The 13656-nt window shown below is 42.2% G+C and overlaps 1 protein-coding gene across 1 annotated transcript; it reads left to right on the top strand.

Annotated features, from left to right (window-relative positions):
• Window positions 1-3261: 3261 nt before the first annotated feature.
• On the top strand, window positions 3262-13540 carry SELENOT (selenoprotein T). The gene is made up of 6 exons (XM_035133473.2): window positions 3262-3514; window positions 8676-8786; window positions 9845-9971; window positions 10843-10930; window positions 11887-12039; window positions 12644-13540. Exons 1-5 carry the CDS (start codon window positions 3378-3380, stop codon window positions 12009-12011), a joined length of 588 nt encoding a protein of 195 aa, XP_034989364.1. The 5' UTR covers window positions 3262-3377; the 3' UTR covers window positions 12012-12039; window positions 12644-13540.
• The last annotated feature ends 116 nt before the right edge of the window (window positions 13541-13656 follow it).

Genomic DNA, 13656 nt, shown 5'->3' with positions numbered 1-13656 from the left:
TTACTAGTGTTTTCATGGTGTGCTAGAAATGAAAGGAGGAATATTAGGTAACTGGTCAATAGTCATAAGGGGATTCATCCGTAACACACATACCTGGTGTCTAAATTAGGAAGTGCCATAGTGTAGATTAAATGGGGTGTGGGTGGGAATGATATGGAACATAGTCTTTTCAGAATAGCTCCTTCCCTGCCCATATGACTATGCATTCCAGGGGGTTGGACTTGGTGACTCTTGGGGGTACCACCAACAGTACAATTCTATTATTCTGTGTTGTTATTAAATCAACATATTCTCCCATTCTTCCACAATGGAAACTGAAGATGGCAGGCAATACCAGAAACACCAATAAAATCATAGTGAACTGTTAAAAAGTGGCTGGCTCCTTCTGCCTCAACTCCCTTTCTGTGTGGTCCATGATGCAATCATTTTATATGCAGCTGAAAGAAACTTTCAAAGTAACCAAGTGGACCTAGAGCAAGAAACCCTTGTGTACCGTACTTATGTCACATGGTATTTTCTTCCATTTGGACACAAGAGTGTCCAAATGAATGCCTGAGATGCCCTCTAGTGGAATAGCCACGCAACGGCTGCATCGTTCGAAAGAAATTGATGTCAAAACATACAAAGCAGAAATGGTTGGCCCATGGACCCTCCAAATGTTGTTGAAATCCCCCATCAGTCTTAGCCAGCATGGAATATGGACAACGATTGTGTGAGCTGTAATCATCAACATCTGGAGGGGCCACAGGTTAGCCCTCCGTGTTTTAAAGTGTCCAAACTGGAATTGCATTTTGCCAAAGTGGAATGGAAGACATTAAGTGAATAAGATTACTCCTTGCACTGGACTGGGCAAGTAGGGCCTTCCAAGTCGTTTGCCTCCTTTTCTGGGGAAAAGAGCCATCCTGCCCTGCCTCTGGTCAGGTGGGCAGTTTCATTTTTTCACGGTGAGGAAAAATGTTTCTTACTCTACCACTGCCCACTGCAATTCTGTTGCTCACTCCTGAAACTCTGGTTTTTTTTTTGGTGTTTGCTAACTATCCCTCACCTCAGGGAGGGGCTTTCCCCATTTGCTGTCAGCCCACAGTGTCTCTGTTAATGGCCTTTCTAATGGGTCATCATTTCTTTGTGGTCTTTTAATGGTCCATCTCTCAAGGCAATTACTTGGGCTAGTCACACTTCTTTGAAGTCTCTCAGCCCCACTCACATCTTGTGTTTGTTGTGGGGGAGGAAGGGAAAGGAGAATGTTAGCCGCTTTGGGTAGTGATAAAGTGGGATATCAAATCCAAACTCCTCCTCCTCTTCTTCTTCTTCTTCTTCTTCTTCTTCTTCTTCTTCTTCTTCTTCTTCTTCTTCTTCTTCTTCTTCTTCTTCTTCTTCTTCTTCTTCTTCTTCTTCTTCTTCTTCTTCTGGAAGCCAGCCCATCTGTCAAGGCATATGTCAGGAATGCTTTGATGGTGTTTCCTGCTTGGCAGGGGGTTGGCCTGGATGGCCCTTGTGGTCTCTTCCAACTCTATGATTCTATTATCTCATTTTTTTTTAACATGGCTTATATTCACACTCCTAACTTTTCAGGCACCATTTTCAGGCTATTTTTTTGGGGGGTCATCAACACTGGGGGGGGAGCTTCACAGGAAGTATTCAGGTAGTGTTTTTTCATATATGAACCCCTCCACTAAATATTCTACCACCCCCCCCCTCAAAAAATGATAACCTTTCTGAAAGCAGTTTTTCCTCAACCGTGAGGACTAGGGTGATGACTTTTTTACAACCCATTTCCCTATACCATAATTTGATGAGCTTTCATTAAAGATTAGACAAAATCTTACTTTCAAAGAGATTTGATAAAAAAAAACCACGCACAAAATGATTTTAAAAATTTTATCAGTTTTTTGACCATTTTTGAAGTCACTGTAAGCAGATATAAAATTGAACCCAAGCTTTAGAGTCACATATATACAACATTATATAGGGTCATCAAACACACAAGGAAGCTTTTTTTTAGCTGCAGTAACAGTATAGATGCTGCTGGAGGACGATGTTTTGCTACCTCTCCTGTAGGTTCTTTCCCCAGCATGCCCGACAGGGCCTGCTGGCTGAGTTTTGAGGTCCCAAAAAGGGGCTTTTACCTTGCGCAGGTGTGACATTTGTATACCCTATGTTGCTAAGAACACTTCCCATTGTGGAATGTGGTGTTGTGTCCAAATTTGATACGAAATATATATAGAATTGTTAATACAATTTTATGAAATGGTAAAACGGCATTAAAAAAAATTAAAACCGGTTTCTGTGTAACCTTTTAAAATATTTCAATGGAAAATACCTCATTTTAGTCATTAATAGGCAAAAGTTCATCCAATTGTGCTACAGGAAATAATTTTTGAGAATTTTTTTTGAAAAAGTCATCACCCTAGTGAGGACATAACATTTTCAGCTGTCGGTTGGGTGACTTCCATTGGCTTTAATTGAGTTTTGTGTTGTTAAAGTGAATAAGAGCTCGTTGTTGCTCTGAGGTACATAATCATTACTGCATAGTTTTGCTGATCTATGCAGGTAGTCAAGGGCAACTCTTCCCTACAAGCTGTGCTATCACGGCGCATGTATTGTTTGTGAGCTGTCCTTTTGGACTTTAGCAGCAATTCTGTTTGTGAGTAGGCTGATTAAATGTCATTGACTTCTGTGAGAGGGAGGTTTTCAAACACAGGTTGGATGGCCATCCGCCAGGGATTCCTTAGCTGAGATTCCTGCAATGCAACAGGTTGGACTATGAGACCCTTTGGATCCCTTCCAACTCTCCAACCCTATGATTCTAAGTAGATTAACTTTCCACACATTTGCAGACATTGTCTTTGATCTTCATAGTGCTCAGGATCTTTAAAAACTCTACGATCAGCCTTCTTTATGGTCCAGCTCTCACTTCCATACATCACTACTGGGAAAACCATAGCTTTAACTATACGGACGTTTGTCCGCAAGGTGATGTCTCTGCTTTTTAAGATGTTGTTAAGATGTTGTCTAGGTCATTGCTTTTCTCCCAAGAAGCAGGAGAGGACGGTTAGGGTCTCTCATTTTGGCAGAGCAACGGAAGTCCACCCCACCCCTGTTCAGCCGGGCGCGAGTAGCCCGTATGTACCCTACTCCACCCGTGAAGCAAACTCGTCAAATAGGGGGCCCGCCGTTCTTTCCGCGGCCGGAGATAGGTGGAACCTGGCGCAGGCGCGCTGCGGCGCCCTCGCTCACGTGACCATCGCCTGCTAGCGACAGAGCGCGAGGCGGTGAGCGTGTGGAGGTGGGAGGGGGGTAGAGGGAAACGGAGCGAGGAGCGTTTATAAAGCCGGTCGTGGTCGCGCGCAGGCGGCGGAGGAGAAGACGAAGACGAGATGAGGCCGGCGCTGGCGTTGCTGTTCCTGCTGGCGGCGGGCCTGGGCGGCTCTCGCGCTCAGTCGGACGGGTTGCCGCCCGGGAAGAAGCTGCGCATGGCCTACGCGACGGGGCCGCTGCTCAAGTTCCAGATCTGGTGAGCCCTGCGAGGAGGCCTCCTGCTGCTCGCGCTGCCAGGCGCCCCCTTCCTTCTCCTCCTCAGACCTTTCTTCGTCGTGGTTGGGAGGGCCAAGGCCACAGCCGACCGCGCTCCGTCGCTCTGGCCTCCCTTCCCCGCCGAAGTCTCGCCCTGCGGAGGCCGGAAAGGGAAGGGAGGCGAAGGGCGAGCGAGGAGGGGGCGAAAGGAGGCGTCTGGGGTGGGGGGAAGAGAGAGAATTAGGGGAGCCCCTGGGGAGGTGCTGGGGGGCGAAGGGCGGCAGGTCCGCACATGAAGGTGCGGAGAAGCCCCTTCAGCCCTCGAGGAAAGTAGAGGACAGGCTACGTCGGAATTCAGATAATAGTTGTTTTCCCAGGGCAGGAAACGTCTTTGCCTCTTATTACTATTTATTGAATTTATATACCGCCCTATACCCGGAGGTCTCAGGGCGGTTCTTATCTCTCACCCCCCCCCCAATTTCAATAGTTTTAGCCTTTAGACCCACCATTAACCTCAAACATGCGTCTGGGGATCCCATTTCTTCTTATCATCTCTCTCTCCCCGCACACATATCCACCCCAAATATCTGTATGGCGGTAGTGCAGCTGTTGTGGCCCACCTCGGATTAGGCCATGGCCCACCAGTTGAAGACGACTGGCTTAGGATGCTGTGGCCCTTCATGGAAGACTTTAGGGTTGCTACGGTAATGTTGGCTTTCTGATAGGCAGGAGGCATGAAGCTGAAATGAGAGGAGGGAGGGTTGGGCAATGCTGCCCTTTCGGTGCTGTGTAGAGCGCTGAGCTCACCTTGAAAATGTGTGAGTGTGTGTGAAATATAGGGCTTGAGGTGGATAGGTGTTCAATAGGATGGGGAAAGACGAGGAGGCCCTGAGTGATTAATAGATTGAGGCCAAGTTGGTGTTGGCAAAAGAGGTTGGGACTTGAGGATGAGAAGAGGTGTGAGTAGCAGGGCAGATTGGTGGGACTATGTCAGGCATCCCCAAATTTCGGCCCTCCAGATGTTTTGAACTACAATTTCCATCTTCCCCGACCACTGGTCCTGTTAGCTAGGGATCATGGGAGTTGTAGGCCAAAACATCTGGAGGGCCGCAGTTTGGGGATTCCTGGACTATGTTGACTGCTGGGGGGAGTTGGGGGTGCCTGGTGATTAAAAAATGTGTTTAAGGGCTTTCAGAAACGGTGTAGTGGTGGAAGAATCATTGCAAGAAGTCGAGGGGGCGGTATAGGCACTTAGAAGCTGTGGGTTAGGCAGAGTTTGAAATTAGCCAGGTGCTAGGCACATTTTGTTGGGACACGGGTGGTGCTGTGGGTTAAACCACTGAGCCTAGGGCTCGGTCCCAGCTCCTGCCAACCTAGCAGTTCGAAAGCACCTCAAAGTGCAAGTAGACAAATAGGTACCACTACAGCAGGAAGGTAAATGGCATTTCCATGTGCTGCTCTGGTTTGCCAGAAGCGGCTTTGTCATGCTGGCCAAATGACCTGGAAGCTGTACGCCAGCTCCCTTGACCAATAACGCGAGATAAGCACCGCAACCCCAGAGTCGGTCACAACTGGACCTAATGGTCATGGCTCCCTTTAGCTAGGCACATTTTGTACCTGGCTTTTCTACCACTTGCAACCAATGGAAGAGGCCTGGGCAGCAGGATGGCACCTGACATCTCTACCATCTAGAAGTGCATGCCTTGGGATCATTGGATCTGGTCTGTTTTCATATATTAATACCCCATCCTGTAGAATTCTATCAGTTATATTTTATCTGTGCAATAGGAATGAATTTCTGGAACCAAAATGCTTTTTCTGTGCAGCCTGAGCAAGAGCAGTCACCATTAAGAAAAAGAGGTTGGAATAGGGCAATATATGTGTGGACTGTCCCTGGATCAAGTGGCTTTTCTTCTTTAAGTTCTCAAAGCTCTTAACCTAACTCAAGGTTGTCATCTGAACTAGCCACATGTTTAACTGAGACTCAATCACAGTTAAGTTCATAACCAGAGGTACCTCTGTATAAAAGGACTGTCCTAATGAAGTTGCTGAGGCTCCTATCTGAGCAAAGCTGCTTAGAATTGCACAACGTTTTATATAAAGGAACTTCAAACAGCAAATTGTAGTTAGTGATGGGTTTCAGTAAGTCATTTTGTAGCTAAAGTAGGAAAACTTAGACAAGTCACAAACAACATTTTACAGTATTAACAAAGTTGCTAATAATATATTTATGTGCAAACTGCTTACAGGTAGGTAGCCGTGTTGGTCTGAGTCGAAGCAAAATAAAAAAATTCCTTCAGTAGCACCTTAAAGACCAACTAAGTTTATATTTTGGTATGAGCTTTCGTGTGCATGCACACTTCTTCAGATACACCTGTATCTGAAGAAGTGTGCATGCACACGAAAGCTCATACCAAAATATAAACTTAGTTGGTCTTTAAGGTGCTACTGAAGGAATTTTTTTATTGTGCAAACTGCTGTTTGGATTGGATATGAGACTTCAGTCTGAGTATGAATAATGGATTTGGAATTAGCAAAAATAGGAAAGTCAATTAAAGTGTGGGCCTAAAATGTTAGTACTTTCCTCTAAAAATACACTGTATATTCCAGCGTATAAAATGACTGGGCGTATAAGACAACCCCCAACTTTTCCAGTTAAAATAGAGTTTGGGATATACTTGCCGTATAAGAAATACGACCCAGCTTATAAGACGACCCCCGACTTTTGAGTAGATTTTCCTGGGTTAAAAAGTAGTATACGCAGGATACGCAGGAATATGTACCAGTATTCAACGGAGTAACGATTAGAATAGTTTTTAAGCATTTGCCCATATCTAGCAATCCAGTTTTCTTTCTGTAACATGCTTGCTTTATCAGCTTCAGCACTGTTCATTCTTGTGTTGGAAACATTCTTCATTTTTAAAGTTTCACCATCTAGTTATTGCAGTTTTTTTCAGGCATTGTTACTCCTTGTGTTACCAGTGTTACATCAGCATAGCAACGCATCACAGTTGGGACCAAAGGGAAAGAAAAGCAGAGTCATTTAAAAAGCATTTCACATTAGTCTTCTAGGTTCCCAGTTCTATTACTGAAAGTTTTGAGTAATATTTGTGAATAGTGTACATTCCTCAGTAGCTATTTAGCCTTTTTTAAAATCAAGAATGTGAAAATCCCAGTTTTATTTTTCTTTAAAAAAAACCCGAACAAACGTAAAATAAACCTCCCTTGTTTTTGAAGAGGACAACCGTGAGGCCGAACTGTGCCTCTCAAAATAAAACTCAGAAGAGAATCAAACTAGGAGGCAAATAAAGGAAACTCAAGGCTAGAATCATAAACATTATCTGGAAATTTTGTTCTTCTGGTGTACAGTATCCCTATGTCCTGATCACCATTATGTATAAATTTCCTGGAAGGAAATTGTGGATTATTTGTGTTCGAAATATTTTCGAGACTAGTTTGCTTCAAAACAGTTTCCTTCAAAATCTCCTAACAACAAATGGACATGGCAAGGGGATGGAATCCACAATATACAGTACAAAACACTGCTCCAAAATCCCACAAACCCCCTCAACATAGGCAAAAAACAATGAGAGGATGACATAGGCTACGAGGCTAACCCCACATAATGGACTAGAATGTGGTCTAAACTTCCCTTTAAATCAATGTTTGGTTAAAAGAAAAGAACTCACCCTGAAACTCACAGATTGTACCTAACACCACGGAAACTAGTCGGGTGATGATGTTTCTGTTATACTTAATATATGTGAGGTTTTTTGTCAGCGTCGCTTGTGCAGGTTCTCTGCTGTTTGCTTGTGTTCCTTTGGTGGTGAGAGATGTTGGTTGGCCTAGGGCAGGGTCCCCCAAACTAAGGCCCGGGGGCCGGATGCGGCCCAATTGCCTTCTAAATCCCACGGACGGTCCGGGAATCAGCATGTTTTTACATGAGTAGAATGTGTCCTTTTTATTTAAAATGCATCTCTGGGTTATTTGTGAGGCCTGCCTGGTGTCTTTACATGCGTGAATATGTCCTTTTATTTAAAATGCATCTCTGGGTTATTTGTGGGGCATAGGAATTTGTTTATATTTTTTCCAAAATATAGTCCAGCCCCCCACAAGGTCTGAGGGACAGTGGACCGGTCCCCTGCTGAAAAAGTTTGCTGACCCCTGGCCTAGGGTATGGTTGTTCATTTGTAGTTGGCTGTGGTGGTCTTCGTTTCGTGGGGTGGGTGGGTGTTTTGAATCAGGTTAGCCATATTGATTTGTATGCTGTTGGTGGATTTTTGTCATTGTCTTGTTGGGCTCTTTTATGGTACCATATTTATTATTATTATTCATTTCATTTCTGTACCACTTTATATTTTAAAGGACAAATCTCAAAGCAGTTTATAACACATTAAAATACCAAATAAAACAATCCAGAATAAAACAAATCCAAGCTTCAAGGAAAATATTTCAGATACTTCTTTAATTGACATTTTGCCTTCCCTAGTCTACATCCTGGCATCCAGAGATCTCCATGTGGTTGCAATTGGACCCACGCTAGTCGCAAAATGCACCTGGCTAATTTCTAGCACTGACTGAGATGGAGTGAAAGCAGGCTTTTATGCTTGGGCTAAAATGTCCCAAAAGCTATCTATGAAAGTGTTTATACATCAGTGTATGTAGCACCTTACCAAACTATAGGTAAAAATAAATGCCCCATTCCTTAGGGAGCTTACTGTTTAAAATAGACCATGTTTAGAGCTTAATGTGTAAAAATGCAGTTGCCTGCATTTCAAAGTTGATTATTTGAGGGGTAATCCAAAATGCCACATAAAAGACCAGATCAAATATTAATTTACATGATGCTTTTATATTTACAGAATTGTGTTCAAAGTAATTTGCAGTGCATTAAAATGTAGATTTTGAGGAAAGACTTGGGGGGGGGGGAGAGCTGTCACCACTGTTCAGAGGGGGAAACGTAGGCAGGCAGGAGGGGGGAAAGTCGATGGGAGTTGTGATGAAGACCAAGAAACATTTGGGCAGTTGAGGGAGCAGAGTTAAATGGTTTTTAGGGAAATCCAGAAGCGTGCTAATTCCAATTGATTACCTACAAATAATCTTAGCAAAATGTTTATGCTTAACTACACACAAACTAATCATAATAAAATATTTCTGTTCAGTGTTTCCTGAGGATACAGACGGGTGTTTGAGGAGTACATGCAGGTTATTAGCCAGCGGTACCCAGACATCCGCATTGAAGGGGAAAATTACCTTCCTCAGCCTATTTATAGGTAAGTTTATTATGAATTAAAATATGACAGAAACATCTTTTAAAAGTTTAGACCTATTATTCCTCTTGTTTATCTGATTTGGTACCTATGGCGCGAGTTCAGTTTCATGAGGCTAGCTAAGCTAATCAACCCACACTTGCAAACTAGTAATGATAGAATGCTTTTGCTGTGGTTAGAATGTTTACACCAGGCACCCCCAAATTGCGGCCCTCCAGATGTTTTGGCCTACAACTCCCATGATCCCTAGCTAACAGGACCAGTGGTTGGGGAAGATGGGAATTGTAGTCCAAAACATCTGGAGGGCCGAAGTTTGGGGATGCATGGTTTACACAAATGATGATGCAGAAGAGAGAGCATAAAGAAGCGGTGAGGGTTTTTTTGCACTATGACAACCGGAAGAACGAAGATCTCAGCCCAGAATTGCATTCATTAATTGGAATACAGACGACTCCCTAGTTACATGGAGCTTATGTTCCTGCATACTGCATGTGTATTTGAAATCACATATAGGGGGGAACACCATCTAAAAAACCTGTAAACCCCCCTTTAAACCTATGGAAACCCTTGAAAAACCAACACCGCTTACCATACTGGCATGAATGGTGGCAGCAGTGACTCTGTCGTCATCATCGCTGGAAGATGATGTGGAAACAATGACAAGTTGGGTAGAATGGTACCCCAAGGTGCTTGGCTGTGGGTCAGATTCTCTAGCTGCTGGTGATGCTGCTCTCCAAATTCCAACTGTCCACAGGCCTCAAAGGGCAGTGCAAAGGCTCATGGAACTGCTGTTTCCCTGCTCTTTCCACACCTTTTTGCAGTTTAAATAGAATTATTTCTTTCCCAGCGCCATACGCAAGTTGAACGCACATAAGTGGGGAGTTACATGTAGTCTTGCATTTTAAATGCAATGTTTTCAGATATGTAATATTGATAAGATTAAATATCACTAAAGTTACTAGAATAGTGATATACAGCTAGGTATGGCATAATCTTTGTCATTTTTGATAAGATAAGTTTGGGAAAAGCCTTTAGCAACTAACATATCTTTCTTCTCCCAGGCATATAGCATCTTTCCTGTCAGTCTTCAAACTAGTGTTAATAGGCTTCATTATTGTTGGCAAGGATCCTTTTGCTTTCTTTGGCATGCAAGCTCCAAGCGTCTGGCAGTGGGGCCAAGAAAATAAGGTAAAGAGACTACTTTTTCCTCTTACAACATTACTTTTTTAATGGAGTGGAGATAGGTTTGCAATTTGATAATAGCTTGAAGGGGAAATTGTTACAGGACCCCCCCCCCCAATTCACGTGTGCATAATAATAAAACCAATACAGTCATACCTTGGTTGTTGAACGCCCTGGAACTCGCATGTTTTGGCTCCTGAACGTCTGACGTTCCTGCAGCCAATCAGAAGCCTCAATTCAGTTTTGAAACATTTTGGAAGTTGAATGGACTGCTGGAATGGATTCCATCTGACTTCCAAGGTACGACTGTATGTCTTAAAAATGGCTGGAAAAAATAACTTTCTACTGGTTATAATCAGCTTTTTGAGCTGCAGATAAGAGTATGTCACCATTAGATATGGTTTTTTCTTTGGTGGCTGGTGCAGAAGGCATAGAAGAGCAGAAAACAGCAGCACTACTTTTCAGATGAGGCAAGGATTCTGGTCTAAGTAGTATCTTTAGTATTAGAAATTCTGAAAAATAACTAAACTTATGACTATATATAACCACATGATCTTGGATAAGCCATGTACAAGAAGCTGCAGTCTTATTATGAGCTGAAACATAATATTTTACTATGAGGTCTTTTTATGCCCTGTTGCTGAAGATTGCATCATTTTATCCTTTGGGTATAGTCCCAAAAGCACATTTAACATTCTGGAGTAAAGGGAACGATGCCTCTAGGGTTTGAAACATAATAGTAGTAAGACAACTCATGTAGAGCATATGTGTATTTGCTTACTTGCTGATATTAGTATCAGCTGAATATAGAGCTTAACTGATAAATATGTTGCATCATTTAAAGCCTGACATTTAGATTAATGTGTTTAATTTTTAGGTCTATGCTTGTATGATGGTTTTCTTCCTGAGCAGCATGACTGAGAACATTTGTATGTCAACAGGTGCATTTGAAATAACTTTAAATGGTGAGTTCTGAACAGCTTTTGTGTATTCTCGTTAGCTTAAGAGGGATTTTGTGTGAATTGTACCCATTAAGTATTTATGAAGCTACCAGCTGCATTTGGTTCAAAAGACCGAAATAAAAGGTTTGACATGACCCTATGTCAAAATTGTGACTAGTGTGAGTGATCCCTAAACTTTCACAAATAACTAAAGCTATAAAGGTAAAGGTAAAAGTACCCCTGACCGTTGGGTCCAGTCACGGACACCTCTGGGGTTGCGCATTCATCTCGCTATATAGGCCGAGGGAGCCGGCGTTTGTCCGCAGACAGCTTCTGGGTTATGTGGTCAGCATGACGTAAGCCGCTTCTGGCGGACCAGAGCAGCACACGGAAACGCTGTTTACCTTCCCGCCAGAGCAGTACCTATTTATCTACTTGCACTTTGAGGTGCTTTTGGACTGCTAGGTTGGCAGGAGCTGGGACCCAGCAATGGGAACTCACCCCGTCGCGGGGATTCGAACCACCGACCTTCCAATTGGCAAGCCCTAGGCTCAGTGGTTTAGACCACAGCGCCACCCACGTCCCTCTAACTAAGGCTATACTATTAACAATTCTTAAGTAATGTCCCATTTAAAAGACCTCTCCAGTGTAAGTTGATTGAACATTGACAGAGTAATCTGTCAAGAAAGAACTTTGCACACAAATTATTCATGCAAATCTTGTAAACAGAAGTATTTTTTAAATCTAGTTTCTTCAGGAGCTTGGTAATACTTCATTGCATGTACATTGGCGAGAAACTGGTATTTGTGGGATGGAGACAGGAGTGGGAGTGAACGTATATTCAAAAGCTTGTATCAGTTGTTTTTCTCTGGATATCCTGGCAAGCATAAAATAAGAGCAGTAACTGGCAGTTCCTACACTGTACAAAAAGTAGTTTAATATGCTAATCATGTTCTTTACCTCCTACACTTCTTATTTAGATGTTCCAGTGTGGTCTAAGCTACAGTCTGGGCACCTTCCTTCCATGCAGCAGCTTGTTCAAATCCTTGATAATGAAATGAAACTCAACGTGCACCTGGAACAAATGCCCCACCATAGATCATAGCCCCATCCATCAGTACTGAAAACTTCTTGTAAGTTTTTTTGAAGATTACTCAGATAGTTATTTGATTTGCAAGATAAAATGGTAATATATAATCCTTGCATTTAATAACTCACCTGATAGCTTTTGGCTGACAAGGGATTTTATGCAGGCAAGTAAGTGGACTGGTGAATCAGGGATAGATAATTCCACCCCTACTTTCCAGACTGTTGTTTTTCTGTGTTGTCTGTGGAGGAAGGAGCTTCTCTTCCTTTGGAAAAAGAAACTATTGGCCTCTTTGCAGGCTAGTAAAAAAAATACTGCAACTAACTCTCATGCAATTAATGTTTCATACACATGTTCAACATAGGCTTAACATGTTCAGTTCCAGAGGGAACTTCTGGAACTTGGCGACTGTCAGTGTTAGCTCTTTCCTTTGCTAGATATCTTCTACACCTGTTGTCTCATGTAGTAGAAACCTGGTGGCATGTATATTAAATATCAGTTCATTATTTCTGTTTGCTGAGCTTCTAGTGTGTTGTTCTAACTGAATATAGTAGGTTTTCCATGGCAACATTGGATATAGAATGGCTTTGGGTATTTTATTTGATCTATTTTTGTAGTACAACCTGCTATGTTTTTGCTATGTTTTTCAGACATTAAGCGACACTTTCAAAAGACAACATGAACGAAATAAATGACGGCCTGTACTGAAGACAGAATACTTGTTGGTACAGACTGGATGCTCTCCTCGTTTTCATGTTGCTCCTGAATATCTTAATGCAAGACCCCTTTCAGTGCTGGTATGTTTCAAAGTACTGCACATTCAAGGAGTGCAATAATACTATATCGCAGGGTGTGTTTTTTTAAGTTAATTCACCACTCTAGAGCTAGACAATGCAGACATTAACCGATAACAATGTTTTGGGTTGAATCCATAGTTAATTGCACTTAGTTCCAATTGAAATCAATGTAGTTTAAGTGCATCTAACTTAGGGCTAGTCCAGCTAAGTTATACTTGAACTAGACCCACAGAACAGTTCATTATTTACTGGGTCTGCTCCGAGTATGACCAATGTTGGATACAACCCATAGCCTAGACCCAACACTTATTTTCATTTCTAAGAAGATGACAATATACTTCAATAACCTTATTTTTTTCATTGGAAAAATTGTCTGATCTACTGTGTGTGAAATTTATGTTTTATTTGTAGTTAAAATTGATCTCTTAGGAGTACTGGTTATCCTTTAAACTGGTCAGGATAAAAATTGATGGCTGTCAAACATTGCGGATTTGGTTATGTAAGTTTTGTATATTTTCAGAGTATATTGCTGAGTGAATGGTGCATTGTATAATAAATTATAGAAACAAAACTATATGCAGAATAAGTACCTAAGTGTCATGACTTCAAAGAAGACCAAGTGCTGTTCGAATTCCCTCAGCAATTTTGAAGTCTTGTTTCTGGGCCACTCTAAATGATCAAATAGCTTGGCCTTTATTCTGTCCTAAATATGAGCTAAGCAAACTAATTTAAATAAAGAAATTTCATCTACTGTGTGAAAGACCTCGAATCATTTTATGAATTTATCTGTCTGGCGACTGTGCGTGAAGAAGAAGAAAAACACAAGACAATGTTTAATGTTTATGGTGGCTTTCTTGTTTGAAACT

The sequence above is a fragment of the Zootoca vivipara genome, chromosome 5, assembly GCF_963506605.1.
Source record: "Zootoca vivipara chromosome 5, rZooViv1.1, whole genome shotgun sequence".
Lineage (NCBI taxonomy): Eukaryota > Metazoa > Chordata > Lepidosauria > Squamata > Lacertidae > Zootoca > Zootoca vivipara.
The sequence above is the reverse complement of the archived record's forward strand: the minus strand, read 5'-3'. Positions and strand labels throughout refer to the sequence as shown.